General features: G+C 35.8%; 1 protein-coding gene across 1 annotated transcript in view; it reads left to right on the top strand.

Annotated features, from left to right (window-relative positions):
* TEX11 (testis expressed 11) overlaps nt 1–23,926 on the top strand; it is a 285,798-nt gene that overhangs the window by 108,133 nt on the left and 153,739 nt on the right. The window contains exons 11-13 of the mRNA XM_048213658.2: nt 2,358–2,453; nt 14,892–14,973; nt 17,621–17,699. Coding sequence (XP_048069615.1) covers nt 2,358–2,453; nt 14,892–14,973; nt 17,621–17,699 — 257 coding nt within the window. The remainder of the gene's footprint in view (nt 1–2,357; nt 2,454–14,891; nt 14,974–17,620; nt 17,700–23,926) is intronic.

Here is a 23,926-nt window from a genome sequence, read left to right as displayed (position 1 = left end):
AGAAGGACATTCTGACACATGCTATAACATAGATGAACCTTGAGGATATTATTCTAAGTGAAATAAGCCATTCACAAAAAGACAAATACTGTATGATTCTACTTAAATGAGGTATCTTGAGTAGTCAAATTTATAGAGACATAAAGTATAATGGTGGTTGCAGGAGTTTGGAGGGAGGAGAACATTGGGGGAGCTATTGTTTAATGGGCACAGATTTTCAATTTTGCAAGATTAAGAGTTCTAGAGATATATGATGGTAATGGTTACACAACAGTATGAATATACTTAATACAACTGAACCATACGCTTAAAAATGATTAAGAGAGTCAATTTTATGTGTATTTTAACACAATTAAAAATAATAAAAACATTGTCACAGTGTCACATCATGGCATGTTATATAGGAATGAGAATAAATCAGCTACAGTAATTGCAACAGTATGGCTGTTCTTGCATATAATGTTGAGTAAACAAAACAATGTATAAAGTAGCGCATACTGTATGACTCTCTAAATGTAAATGCCAAAAGCAAGTAGAGCTAATGTCCATGGTGTTGGAAGACAGGTAATTGGTTACCCTTGTCCGGAATAGTGTCTGAAGTGAGTCTTCAGGTGAGTCTGTTGCTGTTAATGTTCTGCTTCTTGGTTTCTGTGGTGTTAATACACATGTGTTCACTTTGTGAAAATTCAGAGCTGTGCTCTTGAGATTTTTGAACTTTTTTGTATGTGTTGTATACTTTAAAGTTTCAAAAGCATTTTTAAAACTAGTATAAATGAAACAGTTTGGGGAAAATAAGTGATAAACTGTGTGGTACAGTAAAGGGGAATGTCAAGATTGGCTAGAGTAGCTGAAGAAGCCTTCTGGTAGGAAGGCCTTGAAAAATGGATGGAATCCATACAGTGAAAATGGAGGAAGAAGGGGATACCAGGTAAGAGATCTAGATGAGATGTCTGGAGGAGAAAGTAAGGATGGAAGACTACAGGAGTTAGCCGTGTGATTAAAATGTAATATTCATATTGTGAATTATGGAGAGGTAAGGTTATGAAGTAGTTTATGAAGTAGTTTTTCTTTTGTGCTAACAGTACTTTATTGAGGTATAATTTATATATACTAAATTGCACAAAGCTTAAGTGTACAGCCTGGTGAATTTAGTATATCTAGATAGTCTTTTAACAACCATGTAGATCAAGATACAGAAATTTCCATGACCCCCAAAAGTTCCCTTGGCCCTTTCCGATTGATTGCCGTTCATACCCCCAAGATAAAACTACTACTCTGACTTCTGTGGCTGTAGATTATTTTTGTTTTTTCTTGAACTTTGTATAAATGGAATCATATAGTATCTACTGTTTTGTGTATGGCTGCTTTTGCTTAACATAATGGTTTTGAGATTCATTCATTTTGCTACATCTTTCTGTTGTACACCTTTTACTATTACAAAATCATTACAGTTTTTATCAGAGATGCCGTATTTACTCCATGAAAGTCCTCTGGGAAAGTTCATAAGTTGAGAGTTGTTCCATAATAATAGTAATGATGGTAAGGATATTGTATACAGCTTATTTGACCCATCTTAGGTTTTGAATTAAAAAACTCAGAAATAGGACACCCCAAGTATCATTTCTCTAGATGTATAGAGCTCTAATATGTCAAGATTATCTTTGCCTGGTCCTACTGTCCTCATTATATTTAGAGGATTCTTCATTGAAATAGAGCTCTTTCTTTCAAAATCTGAATCTGTAGTTAAATCTATCAATGCTGCCCAGAGTTACTCCCCTTATCAGTGTAAATCTGGCTGGAGAAACAGACTTAATTCAGCAGTACATACTAATTTTGAAACTTAGCTGAGTTGGGAGAAACCTTCTCTATAGGAAAGCATATCTGTTCCTACTAAAATGATGGTATATGTGCTCTTGGTCTAATTGGTTAATCTCAACTAGGCTAGAAAGTCTTTGAGACAGGAATTATGTCTTTCTATTTATCTTTTTGGTGGAGGCCTAATGCAATGCTACCTATACAGTAGGTGGTAAGATGATTACATTAAGTAGTGCTGTGCTATCATTTCCTTTATTTGTAGGGTGGGGGTAATAAAGCACTTCAATGCTAAAACACTGTTAGGAAAAATAATTATATTAATACAGCTGTATTAAATTTAAGTAAGCTATTATAAAATTCTTAGTATTTGGTGTGGGCAGCATAACGGTGAGATATATCTCAAGACTATGTGGTTACCTAAGGAAACGCTATTTCATAAAAATGACAAGTTTGGGAAGATGCTCGTCACTGTGTAAATGCTAGTCAGCTGTTGCACGCAATTTAACCCTCACCTGAGTGCTTTTTTCTATTTTTAATTATAGGCTAAAGTTCTGCGGTTACTAGCCACTGCTTATTTGGATTGGGATGACAGAGAATATTATGATAAGGCTCGCAGAGCTATAAACCTAGCAAACAAGGTATGAGAGGTTTCTGCTTTTGCATATTAACTTAATGAATTTTTTAGAGCTTCAGTTCACATTTTGAAATGTAGTTTAGACATCTGCTTCAGTATTCCTGCTTCTTTTACTTAATTATTTGCTCTTTATTTTTTTATGATATGCAGATCACATTATAGTGGAAAATTAGAAGTAAAAAAGAAAATGGTAGTATTATTTGTACTTAGTAAAATTAAAGTATAATTAAATTGCTTTGATTTAGTGGCAATTCACAGAAGATACCAGATAAAACAAAAATGCTTTTCTCACATTAAGAACCCTACGTATTTCTTTTTTTTTTTTTTTCAGGTGGTTGCCAGAGGGGAGGTGGGTAGGGGGATGGACGAAATAGATAAAGGGGTTCAAGAAGTACAAACTTCCAGTAACAAAATAAATAAGTCATGGAGATGAAAAGTACAGCATAGAGAATATAGTCAATAAGATTATAAAAATGTTGTTTGGTGATAGATGATGACTACACTTATTGTGGTGACTACTGAGTAATGTATAGAATTGTGGAATCACTATGTTGTACACTTGAAACTAATATAACACTATGTTAATTATACTTCAATAGAACAAAGAAACATCCTTGGGTGTTTTTTTTTATAGCATCAGATTGTTTTGATCTGTTCTGCACAGAAAGGAAAAAATAAAATATACCTCAACAACAGATTTTTTGAAAAAATTATCTTTTGCATGAAACAGAAAACGTTCTCTCTGCTGTTAGATTTTAGGGTAAAGAAGGAAATGGTGATAAAATAGGGAGATAATGGGATTTTGTTTAAAAAACATCAATGGTGGGCACCTGGGTGGCTCATTCGGTTAAGTGTCTGACTGTTGATCTCAGCTCAGGTCTTCATCTCAGGGTCCTGAGTTCAAGCTCCACATTGAACTCCATGCTATGGAGCCTACTTAAAAAAAAATCAATCAATAAATAAACAAAAATGTTAGTGGTTCACTTACAGCTCGTGTTCATACATACATTCACACATATATGCCTCTACCCTCCTGGACAGAGAATATCGATAGGGTGATGACCATTTAAAAAGAGATTTAGAGGGACGCCTGGGTGGCTCAGTTGTTAAGCGTCTGCCTTCGGCTCAGGGCGTGATCCTGGGGTCCTGGGATCGAGCCCCAGGTCGGGTTCCTCCGCTGGGAGCCTGCTTCTTCCTCTCCCACTCCCCCTGCTTGTGTTCCCTCTCTCGCTGGCTGTCTCTCTCTGTCAAATAAATAAATAAAATCTTTAAAAAAAATAAAAAATAAAAAGAGATTTAGGGGTGTCTGGCTAGCTCAGTGGGTAAAGCTGTGACTATTGGACTTGGGGTTGTGAGTTCAAGCCCCCATGTTGGGTGTACAGATTGCTTAAAAATAATAAATCTTTAAATAAGAAAAAAAGATTCATTTAGGATCAATGTATTTTACTTACTAATAAGGCAAATAATTATACTGATACTTTTTTCTCAGTTTTAATGTAAATTCCAGTCAGTTAGCATACAGTGTAATATTAGTTTCAGGTATATGATACAGTGATTCTCAACACTTCAGTACAACACCCGGTGCTCATCACAAGTATACTCCTTAATTCCTATCACCTATTTAATCCATCCCCCCACCCACCTCCCCCCTGGTAACCATCACTTCGTTCTCTATAGTTAGAGTCTGTTTCTTGGTTTGCCTCTCCCTTCTGCTCATTTGTTTTGTTTCTTAAATTCCACATGAGTGGAATCATATGGTATTTATCTTTCTGTGACTTAGCATAATACTCTCTAGCTTTGGCCACGTCATTATAAATGGCAAGTTTTCATTCTTTTTTATGGTTGAATAATATTCCTTCATATATATAATGGATAAAGAATATCGATAGGGTGATGACCATTTAAAAAGAGATTTAGAGGGGCGCCTGGGTGGCTCAGGCCATTCATTCATCAATCAATGGACACTTGGTCTATTTCAATATCTGGGGTATGGTAAGTAATGCTGTTAAACATAAGGATGCATATGTCCCTTCAAATTAGTATTTTCTGTTCTTCGGGCAGATACCTAGTGGTGCAATTGCGGATCCTAGGGTAGTTCCATTTTTAACTTTTTGAGGAACCTCCAAACTGTTTTCCAGAGTCGCTGCACCAGCCTGCATTCCCACCAACAGTGCATGAGGGTTCCCCTTTCTCTACATCCTTGCCAACACTGGTTGTTTCTTGTGTTGTTGATTTTAGCTGTCCGACAGGTGTCAGGTGATATCTCATTGTAGTTTTGATTTGCATTTCCCTGATGATGAGTGATGTTGAGCATCTTTTCATGTGTCTGTTGCCCATCCGTATGTCTTATTTGGAAAAATGACTATTCGTGTCTTCTGCCCATTTTTTAGTTGGATTATTTGTTTTGGGGGTGTTGTTTTATAAGCTATGTCATTTGCAAATATTTTTTCCCATTCTGTAGCTTGTCTTTTAGTTTTGTTGATTGTTTCCTTCACTGTGCAGAAGCTTTTTATTTTGAAGTAATCCCAGTAGTTTATTTTTGCTTTTGTTTCCACTTGCCTCAGAAGACATAACTAGAAAGAAGTTGGTATGGCTGATGTCAGAGAGGTTACTGCCTGTGTTCTCCTCTAGGATTTTTATGGTTTCCTGTCTCACATTTAGGTCTGTCAACCGTTTTGAATTTATTTTTGTGTATGGTGTAAGAAAGTGGTCCAGTTTCATTCTTTTGCAGGTTGCTCTCCAGGTTTCCCAACACCATTTGTTGAAGAGACTGTCTTTTTTCCATTTGATATTCTTTCCTGCTTTGTTGAAGTTTAATTGACCATATAGTTGTAGGTTCATTTCTGTTTTTTTTTTCTTTTCTGCTGTATTGATCTATGTATTTCTTTTTGTGCTATTACCATTATATTTTGATCACTACAGCTTTGTAATATCACTTGAAGTCCACAATTGTGGTGCCTCCAGCTTTTCACTTCTTTTTCAAAGTTGCTTTGGCTATTCTGGGTCTTTTGTGGTTCCATACAGTTTTAGGATTGTTTGTTCTAGCTCTGTGAAAAATGCTGTTGGTATTTTGATAGGGATGGCATTAAATGTGTAGGTCGATTTGGGTAGTACAGACATTTGAGTAGTATTTGTCCTTCCAATTCATGAGCGTGGAATGTCTTTCTATTTCTTTTTGTCATCTTCAATTTCTTCCATTAGTGTTTTATAATTTTCAGAGTACAGGTCTTTCACCTCTTTGGTTAATTGTTTACTAGGTAGTTTTTGGTGCAATTGTAAGTGGGATTGTTTTTTAAATTTCTCTTTCTGCTTCCTTGTTATTGGTGTATTGTAGTGCAACAGATTTCTGTACGTTGATTTTGTATCCTGTGACTTTACAGAAATTGTTTATCAGTTCTAACAATTTTCTGATGGAGTTGTTTGGGTTTTCTATATAGAGTATCATGTCATCTGCAAATAGTGAAAGTTTGACTTCTTCCTTGCTGATTTGGATGCCTTTTATTTGTTTTTATGGTCTGATGCTGAGGCTAGGACTTCCAGGGCTATGTTAAATAGCAGTGGTGAGACTGGACATCCCTGTCCTATTCCTGACTGTAGAGGAAAAGCTCTCAGTTTTTCCCCACTGAGGATGATATTAGCTATGGATTTCTCATATGTGGCCTTTATTATGTTGAGGTATGTTCCCTCTAAACCTACTTTGTTGAGGGTTTTTATTATGAATGAATGCTGTACTTTGTCAAATGCTTTTTCTGAATCTATTGAAAAGATCATATAGTTCTTATCCTTTCTTTTATTAATGTGGTGTATCGCTTTGATTGATTTGTGAATATTGAACTGCCCTTGCAGCCCAGGAATAAATCCCACTTGATCGTGGTGAATAACTTTTTTAATGTATTGTTGGATTCAGTATGCTAGTCTTATTGAGAGTTTTTCATTCACGTTCATCAGGCATCTTGGCCTGTCATCCTTTTTTTTAGTGGAGTCCTTATCTGGTTTTGGAATGACGGTAATGCTGACCTCATAGAATGAATTTGGAAGTTTTCCTTCCTTTTTTGTTTTTTTGGAATAGTTTGAGAAGAATAGGTATTAACTCTTCTTTAAATGTCTGGTAAAATTACCCTGTGAGGCCATCTGGCCCTGGAATTTTGTCTTTTGGACGTTTTTGGATTACTGATTCAATTGCTTTGCTGGTTATCAGTCTAAGTTTTCTTTTCTTTCTTTTTTTTTTATCAGTCTAAGTTTTCTGTTTCTGTTTCTTCTGTTTCAGTTGTGGTAGTTTATATGTTTCTAGGAACTTATCCATTTCTTCCAGGTTGTCCAATTTGTTGGCGTATAGCTTTTGATAATATTCTCTTATAATTATTTGTATTTCTGTATTGTTGGTTATTTCTTCTGTCTCATATGTGATTTCATTTATTTGGGTCCTTTCTCTTTTCTTTTTGATAAGTCTGAATAGAGGTTGTCAATTTTTAAAGAAGATTTTATTTATTCATTTGAAAGAGAGACAGAGAGTGTGAGCATGAGTGGGGGGAGGAGCAGAGGGAGAGGGAGAAGCAGACTCCCCGCTGAGCAGAGAGCCTGACATGGAACTTGATCCCGGGTTGGCAGGATCTTGACCTGAGCCAAAGGCAGACGCTTAACCGACTGAGCCACCCAGGCACCCCAAATTTTATTAATTTCTTCAAAGAACCAGGTCCTGATTTCACTGATCTGCTCTATTGTTTTTTAGTTTCTGTATCATTTATTTTTGCTCTACTCTTTATTGTACTTTTTGCTGGCTTTAGGCTTTGTTGTTCTTTCTGTATCTGTCGTTCTGTTCTTTGTTGTTCTTTCTGTATCTCCTTTAGGTGTAAGGTTAGGTTGTTTTTAGAGAATTTTCTTGATTCTTGAGGTAGATCTGTATTGCTATATACTTCCCTCATAGAAGCACTTTTGCTGCATCCCAAAGCTTTTGTACTGTCATGTTTCAATCTCATTTGTTTGTTCTTTTATTTCCTGGTTTACCCATTCATTGTGTAGTAGCATATTGTTTAACCTCCATTTATTTGTGGTCTTTCCAAATTTTTTCGTGTGGTTGACTTGTAGTTTCATAATGTTGCCATCAGTAAAGGTGCATGGTATGATTTCAGTCTTTTTGTATTTGATGAGGCCTATTTCATGACCTAATACGTGATCTATTCTGAGAATGTTGCATGTGCACTTGAATGTGTATTCTGCTATTTTATTTTATTTTATTTATTTTTTAAAAGATTTTATTTATTTATTTGACACAGAGAAATAGCCAGCGAGAGAGGGAACACAAGCAGGGGGTGTGGGAGAGGAAGAAGCAGGCTCCTAGCGGAGGAGCCTGATGTGGGGCTCGATCCCAGAACGTCGGCCGAAAAAAGGCAGATGCTTAACGACTGCGCCACCCAGGCGCCCCTGTATTCTGCTGTTTTAGAATGGAATGTTCTGAATATATCTGTTCAATCCATCTGGTCCAGTGCATCATTGCAAGCCCTTGTTTCCTTGTTGATCTTCTGCTTAGATGATCTGTCCATTGCTGTGAGTGGCATATTAAAGTCCCCTACTATTATTGTATTATTATCAATGAGTTCCTTTGTGTTTGTGATTAATTGTTTTATGTATTTGGGTGCTTCCATGTTGGGTGCATCAATATTTACAATTGTTAGATCTTCTTGCTGGATTGTCCCCTTTATTATTATATAGTGCCCTTCTTTGTTGTTATAGTCTTTGTTTTAAAGTCCAGTTTGTCTCATATAAATATTGCTACTCTGTTTTTTTTAATATCCATTTGTGTGATAGATGTTTCTCCATCTCCTCACTTTTAATCTGCAGGTTTCTTTAGGTCTAAAATGAGTCTCTTGTGGCAGCATCAACATGGGACTTGTTTTCTTTCTTTTTTTTTTAGCTTACAAAAATATTTTTAATATGCAAAACAAAATAGAATTAAAACAAGCAATTAAGGAAATTAATCTGAGGCTATGCATCAAAATTACATCATGATCCATAATTTTTATCCATTTGTGTACTTTTGTAAATTTTCACTAAATATGCATTACATTTAAAATGAAAACAGTTAATACATAGCTTTTCAAGTTTAAGAAAAGGGAGGATGAGATAGGCTCATATAACTTGAATGCCCCATGCAGGAGTTCAGAGTCGACTGAAAAGTGGGTTCTGGTCTTTCTGAAAGACAATGCAAAGGAGGAAACGTAAACGTTGTCATGATTCCACAATGCCCATCAGGGAGAGAAACCAGTTGTTGTAGAGACTAACAGCTTGCTCTGAGGTCAGAACAAATGTCTCCTGTGAGTTCTCATAATGTATACCCAATGAATCTGTATGAAGTGATATCTTAACTTCCACTGTGATGTTTCTTATATTGTCTTCATACGGGTTGATGGCATAACTTCAGTTGGTTATAAGCCTTACTACTGAGCCCAAGACAGATAGGTTGTAGAGTATCTATTGGTGATAGATTGTAGAGTATCTGAAAGAGGGAAATGGATAAACTGCTTTTACCTGAAACAGGCTTCCATTAATCTGTTTACCATTAATCTGGGCCCATTTAGGACCTTTATAGGACCTAACTTCTGAAGTTATATTGGTACTCCCCACTTCTTACCACTGTTTTCTCACACATATATACATACTAAAAGTCAAAAGTAAAAAGAATAAGTAAAAGAAATTCCAATAATAGTCTGATTTTTTTCATATTAACTAAATATCAAAAGCTAAAATCATTCCCTTAAGTATTTTTTCCCTATTTTTTGTTTTTTTTCTTGCTTTGATGATATCCTATACCACACAAGTTTGGTCTGCCTGTTGTTTTCTTATCCATTCTGACACCCTGTATTTTGATTCAAGCATTTAGTCCATTTACATTCACAATAATTATTGATAGAAATGTATTCAGTGCCATTTTATTCCTTGTTTTCTTATTGTTTCTGGAGATTTTCCTTGTTCCTTTTTAGTCTTTGTCATTTTTTAATCTTTCTTTCCCACTCAAAGAGTCCCCTTTAAATTACTTGCAGGGCTGGTTTAGTGGTCACAAACTTCTTTAGTTTTTGTTTGTCTGGGAAACTCTCCTTCTATTCCGAATGATAGCCTTGCTGGATAGAGTATTCTTAGCTACAGATTTTTGCCATTCAGCGTGTTGAGTATATCATACCACTCCCTTCTGGCTTTCCACATTTTTGTTAAGAAATCTCCAGCTAGCCTTATGGTTTTTTTCTTGTAAGTTAAGGACTGCTTTTGTCTTGCCATTTTTAAGATTTTTTTCCTTATCACAATATTTTTCCAATTTAATTACAATATGTGTTGGTGTGGATCTGCCTTTGTTGATTTTAATGGGAGTCCTCTGTGCCTCCTGAATCTGGGTGTCTCTTTCCTTCCCCAGATTAGGGAAGTTTTCAGCTATTGTTTCTTGAAATAAATTTTCTGTGCCCTTTTTCTTCTTCTCCTGGAACTCTTATAATACAAATGTTATGATTCGTGGAGTCACTAAGTTCCCTAAGTCTATTCTCATGTTGCATAATTCTTCTTTCTCTCTTTTGTTCATCTTTATTATTTTCCATTATTTTGTCTTCTAGTTCACTAATTTGTTCCTCTGCTTCTTCTAGCCTGCTGTTCATTGCATGAAGCCTGTTTTCAATCTCATTTATTGCACTCTTCATCTCTGATTCTTTCTAATTTTTTTTATTTCATTTATTTACTTATTTGGTTTTTTTTATTTAAATCTTAGTTACCATACAGTGCGATGTTGGTTTCTGGAGTAGAATTCAGTGATTTATCACTTACATACGACTCCCAGTGCTTGTAACAAGTGCCCTCTTTATTTTTTATTTTCTTAAGATTTTATTTATTTATTTATTAGGCAGAGAGAGAGAGAACAAGCAGGGGGAGCAGCAGAGGGAGAGGGAGAAGCAGGCTCCCTGCTGGGAGCCTGACTTTGGGCCCAATCTCAGGACCCCAGGATCATGACCTGAGCCGAAGGCAGACGCTTAACTGACTGAGCCACCCAGGCGCCCCAACAAGTGCCCTCTTTAATATCCATCACCCATCTAGCCCATTCCCCCATCCACCTCCCTCCATCAACCCTCAGTTTGTTCTCTATAAGAGTCTCTTATAGTTTGTTTCCCTCTCTCCTTTTTTCCCCCTCTTCCCGTATGTTCATCTATTTTGTTTCTTAAATTCCACATAGGAGTGCGATCATATGGTATTTGTCTTTCTCTGACTGATATTTCACTTAGTATAATATACTCTAGCTTCATTGATGTCGTTGCAAATGGCAAGATTTCCTTCTTTTTAAGGCTGAATAATATTCCAGCGTGTGTGTATGTGTGTGTGTGTGTGTGTACGTGTGTGTACCACATCTTCATCATCCATTCATCAGTCAGTGGACCTTTGGTCTGTTTCAGTACCTTGGGTATGATAAGTAATGCTAGGGGTGTATGTATCCCTTTAAGTTAGTGTTTTTGTATTCTTTGTGTAAGCACCCAGTAGTGTGATTACTGGATTATAGGGTAGTTCTATTTTTAACTTTTTGAGGAACCTCCATACTGTTTTCCAGAGTGGCTGCACCAGTTTGCATTCCCACCAACAGTGTAGAAGGGTTCCTTTTCTCCACATCCTCACCAACACCTGTTGTTTCTTCTGTTGTTGATTTTAGCCATTCTGACAGATGTGAGGTGATAGGTCATTGTGGTTTTGATTTGCGTTTCCCTGATGATGAGTGATGTTGAGCATCTTTTCATGTGTCTTCTTTGGAGAAAGAAATCTGTCCATGTCTTCTGCCCATTTTTAATTGGATTATTTGGTTTTAGGATCTTGAGTTGTGCAAATTCTTTATATATATATTTTAGATACCCTTTATAGGATATGTCATTTGCAAATAATCTCTCCAATTCCTTAGGTTGCCTTTTAGTTTTGTTGATTGTTTCCATTGCTGTGCAGAAGCTTTTTATTTTGAAGTAATCCCAATAGTTTATTTTTGCTTTTGTTTCCCTTGCTTCAGGGAACCTGTGTAGAAAAAAGTTGCTATGGCTGATGTCAGAGAGGTTACTGCCTGTGCTCTCTTCTAGGAATTTTATGGTTTCCTGTCTCACATTTAAGTCTTTTCTCTGTTTTGAATTTATTTGTGTGTGTATGTGTGTGTGTAAGAAAGTGGTCCAGTTTCATTCTTTTGCATGTTCCTGTCCAGTTTTCCCAATACCATTTGTTGAAGAGACTTTTTCCCATTGGATATCCTTTTCTGCTTTGTTGAAAATCAATTGACCATATAATTATGGGTTCATTTCTGGACTTTCTGTTCTGTTTCATTGATCTGTGTGTCTGTTTTTGTGCCAATACCATACTGTTTTGATCATTATAGCTTTGTAATATAACTTGAAGTCCTGACTTATGGTGCCTCCAGCTTTGCTTTTCTTTTTCAAGATTGCTTTGGCTATTGGGAATCTTCTGTGGTTTCATACAAATTTAGGATTATTTGTCCTAGTTCTGTGTAAAATACTATTGGTATTTTTATAGGGAATAGGATTTTCTATGTACAAGATCATGTTGTCTGCAAATAGAGATACTTTTACTTCTTCCTGCCAGTCTGGGTGTCTTTTATCTCTTTTTCCTCCCCTAATTGCCTGGCAAGCATGTCCATTACAATTTTGAATAGAAGTGGCAAGAGCAGATTTCTTTTTCTTGTTCCTGATCATAGGGAGAAATCTTTCAGTATTTCACCATTCAGTATGGTGTTAACTGTGAGTTTTTCATAGATGCCCTTTATCAGGTTGAGTAAGTGCCCTTCTACTCCTAGTTTTTTGAGCATTGATTCAGCTACTTTGAAGATTTTTATTTATTTATTTACTTGAAAGGGACAGAGAGCATGTGTGAGCGAGCAGGGGGAAGAGCAAAGGGAGAGGAACAAGCAAACTCTGTGCTCAGCATGGAGTGTGACACAGGGCTTAATCTCTCGACCCTGAGATCACGACCTGAGCTGAAATCAGGAGTTGGACACTCAACTGACTGAGTCACCGAGGCGTCCCATGATACAGCTACTTTGGATAAGTTTGACATTACTGATACAGTTGAACTTAACCATATCCAACCACCCAGCAACTTCACTCCTAGGTATATGCTTTGGACAAAAAATGTTGCATTTGTATACTAGTAGAATTGTACAGGAGCTAATGCCAGGATTTTTCAGAATAACATTTGGGTTGAAAATAACTTTGATGTCTAAAGTAGAGCGGGTAGATAAATTCTGATATAGTCATGCAGTGGAATAGTGTACAATAGTCCTCAAACTTTAGCATGCCTAAGTATTAAGTAGATTTCCTATTAAAACACAGTGTTATTATTTATTACCTTACTAAACAAGTACTAGAATTAATGTTGAAATGAAAATTTTTCATAATGCAAATCAATAATAATGATTTTTTCCATTTTCTTAAAAATAATACACACACTTACATAGTTTATAGGGCCCCACCCCATATTTTCTGGTTCAGGAGATTTGGGGTGAGACCTGCATTTCTAATAAGTTTTTCAGGTAATGCTTATCAAGGAATACCCTTTGAGGACCTTGGTATAGAGTAATGAAAACAAATAAATTCCATGTATCAACATAAATGAATCTGAAAATCATGACATTGAATGAAAGAAGCAAGTCCAAGAAGAATTTATATTTCTGTTTAAGTGAAGTCAAATGCAGGCAAAACTAAACAATATATTGAGTGTAAAGAAGAGAAAGGGAATTACTGCATAAAATTCAAGGTGGTGTTTACCTTTGTGGGGAAGACAAGAGGTTGCAAATGGGCAAGAGTATACAGGAGGCCTGTGGTGGTTGTATTCTGTTTCTTTATCTGTGTGGTTAGTGCAGGGGTGTTTGTTTTATCATTACTCTGTAAACTGTGCATATGTATTTTATACAATCATGTGTGTATGTGATAAATTTTGCACTAAAAAATGGCAGAGTTATCTTTAAAGCTTGCAGGAGAACTAGACAATAAATAAAAGGCAGGCCAACTATTGAAAGAGCTTCACAGAAGACGGCATATTACAGTGGAAAGATTATGGCCCTTATAGTGTGAAAGATGTGAATTCAAAGTTCAATTCTACCACTTACCAACTATGTCATTGTGTGTAAGTTACTCCATCTGGGCCTCTGGTTTCTCATCTGCAAAACAGGATTTATAGATAACTTGCCTTGAAAATTTGTTGTACCTGGATCCTTTTTTTCCAATAACTGGCAAAAAGAAAAAAACAAAGTAAGTAGAAATCTAAGGAATAAGATTGAGAAACAATAGTGAGAAAACTTATAGAAAAGACAAGGATATTAATTATAGGGAGAAAGCTGATGGATTTAACAGGTAGTTATAATTTCTGAAAGTGTAGTTTCAGGAGACAAGGATATACCCTACAATGCAAATGTTTATAGAAGTGAATTCATGATTATACAATGAAAGCAAAGTGTTGTCCATTCTCTGGAGTTGTTTGGTAATGAAATCAAAGGGAAAACCAGAATGTCTACTTGTGTGAATATAGTAGACTGAAGGAAAACAGATCCCTCCAAGCTCTGGAAGACCTGTACATCTCTGAAAGTAAAAAGGAATTGACCTATTCCAACATATCTGTCAGGAAGTGTGACAATGCAATAAATTAAAATTTGCAACCTTGGTTTATTATTTGTATTGATGGCATCTATATTTGCAAACCCTTTTAATACCAGTGCATACTTTCCCTAACTTTCCATTCTTAAAGCATCTCACGCATGAATTGCTATAATTATTTGCCAAGGTTAGAGCTAATGAGTACAGTGTTCATGTAGAGGCTAACTGGCTTTGTAGAGAGAAAGGTTCTCTTCTGTGGGCCTAGCCTGCCCTTTTAATCTGAGCCAGCTGTTTAAATACATGTCCTGTCAGGCAAAAGCGGAACCAGGCAAGAGACCACAGATAGTGTAGAACCAGCTAACAAGGATTTGGAACAATCATTCAGAGTACGTTGTTATTAATAGTAAATATGCCTGACATATCCTATAGGGAAGACAATACATTTTCATTTCTTTCAACCATATTTCCGAAGGACCTTACTTGTTATTAAAATCTCAAGAGAAAGCAAATATAATTGACATGTGGAGTTTTGCTTATCAAGTCAAGAATATGGCCTAACATTCACACAATTTTAAGAATTGACCTTTCCATTAAGTGCTTGCCACTCAATCAGATGTTTAAATGTTTTTTTCCTTGTATTATTTCATTTAGATTAAATAAAATATCAGAAAATATCCTCAGGGATAAACCGGATTTTATGATCTGATCTTTTCTAATTTTGATTTTCTTTGATCATGAGTCATTCTGCTGTGGTTGAATAAAACAAGCAATTACTTGAAAATTGTCTTTTACGTTCTACAGTTTTAATGTCATTGTGCTTTCTCTGTTTAAAATAGGAACACTTAAATCCAGCTGGGGTTTTCTTAAAGATGAAAATCCTCTTGAAGAGTGAAATAGCTAATGAAGAACTCCTTGAAGGTATCATCTCTGTGTGTGAAGAACACACAATTTTGAAATATCATTACCAGTTTGTTTAATATAGGATCTTTTATAGTATGCTAACAATAAGGGCACTTTGATGGTGACTGAGAAGGAAATTGATCACGTAGGAAAAGGAGAAGCTTGTCAGCTAGGAAGAAAAAGAGAAGGAAGAGTGAATAGTTGCAGATTTAATAGGTAGTAAAAAAAGAGCTGAATAAAAACTATTAGGTTTTGTTTTGTTTTGTTTTGTTTTTTAGTTTAGCAAAAATTGCAGCTGCCCTTCTGAAGTTGTCTACCACCATGAAAAAAGATTAACTTTGGATGGAAAAAGCCTTTGTAGTGCTTTGCTTTTAATTAATTACTTGTATAAACATTGCTATTTGTTTTCAAAATTATTTTTTTAAGATTTATTTATTTTTTTAGAAGGTGGGGGAAAGGCAGAGGGAAAGGGAGAGTCTTAAGCAGACTCCGTGCTGAGTGTGGAGCTCGACATGGGGCTTGATCTCAGGACCCTGAGATCACGACCTGAGTTGAAACCAAGAGTTGGACGCTTAACGGACTGCGCCACCCAGGTGCCCCTTTTTCAGAATTCTTAAGGGTCTAGAATGTACACCTCACAAAGTAAACATCCTGATATACATCTTTGAGTCATTTGGCAAGTCACTTAATTTTTCTGTGCCTCCGTTTCTTCATCTTTAAAAGAGATGTAATAATAATGTCTACCTCATTGTGTTATTTTGAGAATCCTTGAGAAAATGTATATAAAGTATTTAGCAGCATGCCTGGTGCAGAGTTAGTGTGCAAAACCTGTTACCTATTATTGTAGCTATTATTATTACTGTTACCACTGCAATAAGTCTCTCTATGCACACTGGCCCCTTAACAGTATTTCAGTTACGTTTAGCCATAAAAATAATTTAAATTCTTTTAATGTGTATATGCTTTATTTTTTCTATATAAAAATATAGTTATATTATAGAGCTGCATTATTTTTACTATGTAAAATTATATGCTAGTATAACTAATTATTCCATAAATAATAACAGTTTTTAATAAATAGGATAATAATAAAATTTGGTAGTAGCTCTAAATTTAGTTCTAATTTAGTACTTCTGAAACTTTCTGTGACATCTAGAGTTTTAGCTAATCCCTAGGAGACCTTAGAAGCTGAAGTGTATAGAGGATTCTGTATCTCTAGGTAACAATATCATCTCAGTATACACAGGCTGAAAAATGTTAGGAACCAGGAAGGCAACTCTACTTTTTTTCCACTAGGAAAATAAACAAACCAACTAACCAATTAGAGGAATAGGTTTACTCAAACCAATACAATATAGGACGAGCAGAGGGATTATGGAGTCACCTACTTTAAAGTTGATTAATCTTAGATTAGAATTCCCCATTATAATATTTACCAAAATGCAGATAAACAGCAGAGTTTAAAATGAAACTATTTGCCCATATTGTTTTTATTTCATCTCGTCTCTTGATATTCAGAGTAATGAAGTTGCAATGTCAGATTACAAATTAGGAGACTTCCCTGAATCCATGTTTTCTATACCTTAAAATATTAAATTATCTTTTACTTTGTTGTATTGAGAGAATGTATGAAACTTACATTTTCATTTCAGTTTCCATTCGTTTCTTTGCTACTGGAAGTACTTTACTCTTAGAATGGTCAGTCTTAACTTCTGGCATTAGAATTTCACTGGTATTTTTTGTAGTAGAAAAAGTGGAAAAAATATACAAAATTTTTTTATTATGAAAGGGTAGCACATACCCATTAAGGAAACTTTTGGAAAATGCTAAAAATATCCATAGTCCCGCCATTCACTGGAATATAAGTTCCTTGACAATAGGGATTTTTGTGTGTATTGTCCACTGCTGGGTTCTTAGCACCATGCACAGTTCCTGGCACAAACAATACACTCATTAGATATTTGGTAAATAAATAGTCTGAACACAATCACTTCTAGCAGTTTGATCATTTATTTCCAGTGCTTTTTCTATTTTGGTTAAATATATTTGTTTTATAGAATTTTGACCATATAGTACATGTAGGCTTTATTTTCTGATTTTTCACTTACTAATCTTATAAACATTTTCATACTAGAGCATATTCATTTTTTCTGTGTTATTTCATACTCAACACTTTTAATGGTTTTTGTAATAGTTTATCACCTGCCTATAGTGGACACTCAAGAATATATTTCCTTTTTATTGTTATTGTGTCTCTTAAGATTGGTGATACATTCCCATTTTCCAGATGACAAAACTAAGGCACAGAAAGACTAAGTAACTTGCCTATAGCCGTATAGGTGGCAAGTGATTTCAAATATAAGTCCATCTGACTTCAGATCCCAAGCTTTTAACCACTGTGTTCTTAGCATACAGTATTGCCAAATTGCTTTTCAAAAAGATTGTACCAAGTTACTTTGCCATCCATATAAGAGTACCTGTTTCACTACATTCTAGCATTGGATGTTACTATTTTATAAAAAGATTTTGATAAATTATTAGGCAAGGCATGGTATTTGGCAAACGTTTAGAAAGTAGATTTTGAACAGAGGAAAATTACTGAAAATAGCTAAGCTTCCTCAGAAACGAAACTGATATGATTATTTCATTTTTTTTTCTTTTTTAGCTGTCATGGAAATAATGCATCTTGACATGTCTTTAGACTTTTGTCTGAACGTTGCTAAACTGCTGATGGATCATGAAAGGTACAGTAGAATTGATTTTCTTTTCTCTAAAGACTAACATTTTTAAGGTTTCCATTAATATATATTGAATATATCCATTTATATCCATCCGTCTTCACAGAGCACCGCATCTGCCATTGTGCTGATCAAATTAGAAGATGGAACTGCTTGCTTAATAACTTAAACAGTCAAGAGTCAAGTTAATTTTAAAATTAACATTAGAATTTTGAAAAAGAAGTAAAAGGAGAAAGGAATAAGGTAGTTGGGGCTGTAAAAAACAGGAGTTAGGCCTAGGCGAACCTACAGGGCAATGTCCGGTGGAACAGGAAGGCATGAGCAAGTGCAGTTCTACGAGTAATGCACCTCTCTGGCTCTATCTTTATGGGACCATTAATGTCAGAAGGGATCTTAAAGTATTTACAGACCTCTTAATGGTTCCCAGACTTCAGTGTGCATCAGAATTACTGGGGAATAAGCATTTGAAAAGATGCTCAACATCATTAGCCATCAGAGAAATGCCAATCAAAACCACAATGAGAGACCACTTTGCACCCACTAGGATGGCTGTAATCAAAAAGACAGATAATAACAGATGTTGGCAAGGATGTAGAGAAATTGTAACCCTCATACACTGATGGTGGGAATGTAAAATTGTGCAGCTGCTTTGAAAACAGACTCTTAGTTCCTCAGTAAGTTAAATAGAGAGTTACCATATGACCCAACAGTTCCACTCCTGAGTTAAATAGGAAACGTATGTCCATAAAACACTTATTTATGTGAATGTTCATAGCAACGTTATTCTTAATACTCAAATGTGGAAACAATCAAAATGTCTATCAGCTGAAGAATAAGTAAAGAAAATGTGGTATTCCCATACCATGGAATATTATTTTGCAATAAAGGGTGATGTATGGAACTGTTGAATTACTATATTGTACACCTGAGATTAATGTAACACTGTATGTTAACTAACTGGAGTTTGAACCTTTAAAAAATCAAGAAAAATAAAAAGAAACAGAGTACTGATATATGTTGTGACATGGATGAACCTTAAAAACTATGCTAGGTGAAAGAAGCTAGTCACAAAGATCATATATTGTATCATTCCATTTATATAATACTTCCAGAACAGGTCCATTTATAGAGACAGGAAGTAGATTAGTGGTTGCCTAGGGCTGTGAGAGTTGGGGAAAATGGGGAGAAACTGCTAATGGGTATGGCATTTCTTTTTGATGTGATGAAAATGTTTTAAAATTGATTGGGTGATGGTTGTACAACTCTGTGAATATACTAAAAACCATTGAATTGTGTACTTTAAATGGATGCAGTGTATGGTATGGAAATTATACCTCAGTAAAACTGTTATACAGAATGATCACTAGAGAACTTTTTAAAAAATAGAGATCAGGCCCTGCCTTACTCCAGTGAACCCAGACCTCTATTCTTTATTAGTTCTCCAAGTGGTTCTAAGAATCATTATTTTAGGTGAGTTAGTAAACATTTTCTATAAAGGGCCAGGTAGTAAGTATTTTAGCCTTTGTCAACCATAAATTCTCTGTAACACCTCCTTTACTCTGCTCTTATTGTGTGAAAGCAGCTGTAGAAAATCTGTAAATAAATGGAAGTGGCTGTGTTCCAATAAAGCTTTATTTACAAAAACAGGTGGCTGGTTGGATTTGGCCGGCAAGCCATAGCTTACCAACCATTGTTGCAGACCAGTCTCCTACCTGACACATGACTTCTTGGATGAGAAGGCATTCAGCCTCTTCTGGAATATCTGTGGAAGAGGGGATTGTAATGATAATAATTATTATTACAATTAATATTAAATTAATTATAATAATATTATAAATAACAATATTAACAATATTATAAATAATATTAAATTAATATTAAATTAATAATAATAATTATTATTATGTTTCTACAAAGCTGGAACACAAAATTTTTTCTTATATAAATTGATACGTATTTTCCAGTAATTTCTAAGGCTGCTAGTTCTGCCATGTGGTAACATCAAAGTCTTTTACTTGACAGTTCTTCCCCACTTTGTTCTAACATTGTTCATTAATATGGTCAGTCATTTCTAGTTTGTAAGTATGGTAACTGGAAATGAACATAATACTACAGATGTAGTCCAACCAACAGTATCCACTTTTTATGTTCTAAATGTTCTAAACCTGCACTATCCAGTATTGTAGCAACTAGCTACATACAGTTATTTAAATTTAAATTAACTAAAATTAAAATAAAAAAATTTAGTCCCTCAGTTACACTATAGATATATCAAGTTTCATTAGCCACATGTGGTGAGTGGCTATAGCTTACTGAACAGCACAGATAGAGAACAATTCCATTATCATAGAAAGTTCAACTGGGCGGTGTTGTCCTAGAGCCTGTGTTTCTTTTAATGAAGCCAGTGTTAAGATTAGCTCTTTTCTCACAGTGGCATCACATAGTGAATTTACTGGGCTTAGAAAACTAGATCTTTACAGTATCAGTTGGTCTCATCTCTGAATTCCATATCCTTTACTTTTATGATTGAGTAAGTATTCAATGGCCACACTAAAATGAAAAACCTAGTTTTTTCCTACTGTGTGTTTTTCTCATGTATATTTCTTCCCTCTGAGTATCCTTTACTACTCACATAAAACATTTCACTTCTTGTCGCTAAATATGTGGAGGTTTTTCCCCACACCATGCAATTCTCTGTGACGCTAGTTGGTCCTGCAATTCAACTCAATTCCCGACACTGTCTGCCCAGAGATAGCATCAAATCCCAGAGTTTAAGGGCTTGGTCTAACAAGACTGCCAACCCCCCCCCCCCCAAACATACTTCAGAAGCCAGTTGCAAGCCCACGTTATCACCTATGTTTCTGACCAACTGGATATAGATCAGAGGTTCCAACACCCCCCTCCTCAGGTTAAATTAATTTGTTAGAGTGGCTCGCAAAACTTAGGGAAACACTTATGTTTACCATAGACATGATAAAGGATACAGATGAATAGCCAGATGAAGAGATAAATAGGGTGAGGTCTGGGTGAATTCTGTACACAGGTGCTTCTGTCCATACAGAGTTGGGGTGTGGTACCCTCCTTGTGTTAATGTGTTTACTAGCCTGGAAGCTCTCTGGACTCTGCACTATTGGAGTTTTATGGAGACCTCCTCATGTAAACATGATCAATGATTAATTCTATTTCCAGTCCTTCTCTCTTCTCTGGAGGACTTGGGGTGAAGCTGAAAATTCCAAGCTTCTAATCATGGCTTGGTCATTCTGGTGATCAGCCCCCATGCAGGAGCCATCCAGAGTAACCTCAATAGAACAAAAGATGCTGCTAGAGCTCTTATTACTAGGAAATTACAGGAGTTTTAGGAGCTCTGTGTCAGGGATGGGGTAAAAAACAAATATTGGAACAAGAGATGCTCCTACTCTTCTTATCACTTAGGTAATGACAAGGGTTTTATATCTCTATGCTAGGAACCAGGGGCAGAGGTCAATATATATTTTCTATGATCCCACATCTATTATATAAGCTATTAAGTTTCAACCTGATTGTTATAGCTTATTTTTTTCATTTGTTCTAATCCTGTGAATTTTAATTCTATCATGTGGTGTATTTAACTATTCTTCCCAGTTTTTGTTATCTTCAGATTTTGTAGGCATTCCAACTGTCTTCATCCAATTCATAGTAGCAAACTTTCTCTTAAAGGACAAGATAGTATATATTTTAGATTTCTGGACCACACAGTTTCTTTTTTTTCTAGTTTTTTTCTTCAAAATTTTATTTAAACTCTAGTTAACATATAGTGTAATATTGGTTTCAGGAGTAGAGTTTAATGATTCATCACTTACATACAACACCCAGTGCTCAACACAAGTGCCCTTCCCCGCCCCCTCTCCTCCATCAACCCTGAGTTTGTTCTCTGTCGTTAAGAGTCTCTTGTTTTGCTTCCCTCTTTTTCCCCTTCCCTCACATTCATCTGTTTTGTTTCTTAAATTCCACATCTGAGTAAAATCATGGTATTTGTCTTTCTCTGACTTACTTCGCTTGCACAATACCCTACAGCTCCATCTACATCCTTGCAAATGGCAAGATTTCATTCTTTTCTATGACTGGGTAATATTCCATTGTATATATATATACCACATCTTCTTTATCCACTCATCTGTTGATGGACCTTTGGATTCTTTCCATAATTTAGCTATTGTTGATAATGCTGCTATAAACATTGGGGTGCATGTGCCCCTTCGAATCAGTATTTTTGTATCCTTTGGGTAAATACCTAGTAGTGCAATTGCTGGGTCATAGGGTAGTTCTATTTTGAACTTTTTGAGGCACCTCCATACTGTTTTCCAGAGTGGCTGGACCAGTTTGCATTCCCACCAATACTGTAAGAGAATTTCCCTTTCTCCACATCCTCGCCAACACCTGTTGTTTCTTGTGTTGTTAATTTTGATTTGTATTTCCCTGATGATGAGTTGGTGTTGAGAATCTTTTAATCTTTTCATGTGTCTGTTAGCCACCTGGATGTCTTCTTTGGAAACATGTCTGTCTATTCGTGCCTTCTGCCTATTTTTTAGCTGGATTATTTGTTTTTGGGGTTGAGTTTGATTAGTTCTTTATAGATTTTGGATATTAACCCTTTATGAAATATGTCATTTGCAAATATCTTCTCCCATTTTTTAAGCTGCCTTTTAGTTTTATTGATTGCGTCCTTTGTGGTGCAGAAGCTTTTTATCTTGATGAAGTCCCAGTGGTTCATTTTTGCTTTTGTCTCCCTTGTCTTCAGAGACATGTCTAGTAAGAAGCTGCTGTGGCCAAAGTCAAAGAGGTTGCTGCCTATGCTCTCCTCTAGGATGTTGATGGTTTCCTGTTTCACATTTAGGTCTTTCATCCATTTTAAATTTATTTTTGTGTATGGTGTAAGAAAGTGGTCCAGTTTCATTCTTCTACATGTTATTGTCCAGTTTTCCCAACACCATTTGTTGAAGAGACTCTTTTTTTCATTGGATATTCTTTCCTGCTTTGTTGAAGATTAGTTGACTGCATAGTTGTGGCTTCATTTCTGGGTTTTCTGTTCTGTTCCATTGATCTAAGTGTCTGTTTTTGTGCCAGTACCATACTGTCCTGATCACTACAGCTTTGTAATAGCTTGATGTCCGGAATCATGATGCCTCCAGCTTTGTTTTTCTCTATCAAGATTACTTTGGCTATTCGGGGTCTTTGGTGGTTCCATACAAATTTTAGTATTGTTTGTTCTAGCTCCGGGAAGAATGCTGGTGGTATTTTGATAAAGATTGCATTAAATGTGTAGATTGCTTTGGGTAGTGTAGACTTTTTTTTTTAAGATTTTATTTATTTATTTGAGAGAAAGAGAGAGAGAGAGCATGAGGGGGGAAAGGTCAGAGGGAGAAGCTGACTCCCTGCTGAGCAGGAAGCCTGATGTGGAACTCGATTCTGGGACTCCAGGATCATGACCTGAGCCGAAGGCAGTCACTTAACCAACTGAGCCACCCAGGCACCCCAGTAGTGTAGACATTTGAACAGTATTTGTTTTAACAATCCATGAGCATGGAATGTCTTTCCATTTCTTTGTATTATCTTCAATTTCTTTCATCAGGGTTTTATAGTTTTCAGAGTACAGATCTTTTACCTCTTTGGTTAGGTTTATTCCTAGGTATCTTATGGGTTTGGGTGCAACTGTAAATGGGATCAATTCCTTGATTTCTCTTTCTGCTTCCTCATTAATGGTGTATAGGAATACAACAGATTTCTGTATGTTGATTTTATATCATGCAACTTTGCTGAATTTGTGTATCAATTCTAGCAATTTTTTTGGTAGAGTCTGTCAGGTTTTCTGCATAGAGAATCATGTCATCTGCCAGAGTGAAAGTTTGACATCTTCCTTGCTGATTTGGATGCCTTTTATTTCTTTTTGTTGTCTGATGCTGAGGCTAGGACTTCCAGTACGATGTTAAATAACAGTGGTGGGAGTGAACATCCCTGTCTTGTTCCTGACTGTAGAGGAAAAGTTTTTCCCCACTGAGGATGATATATATGTGTGGGTTTATTTCGGGGGGGGGGGTGTCTGTTCTATTCCTTTGATCTGTGTGTGTGTTTCCATACCAGTACTATACTGTTTTGATTATTTTTTCTTTGTAGTATTATGTGAAATCCAGGAGTATGATACGTCCAGCTTCGTTCTTCTTTCTCAAGATTGCTTTGGCTATTCAGGGTCATTTGTG

This window comes from Ursus arctos, chromosome X (genome assembly GCF_023065955.2).
Source record: "Ursus arctos isolate Adak ecotype North America chromosome X, UrsArc2.0, whole genome shotgun sequence".
Taxonomy (NCBI): domain Eukaryota; kingdom Metazoa; phylum Chordata; class Mammalia; order Carnivora; family Ursidae; genus Ursus; species Ursus arctos.
The sequence above is the reverse complement of the archived record's forward strand: the minus strand, read 5'-3'. Positions and strand labels throughout refer to the sequence as shown.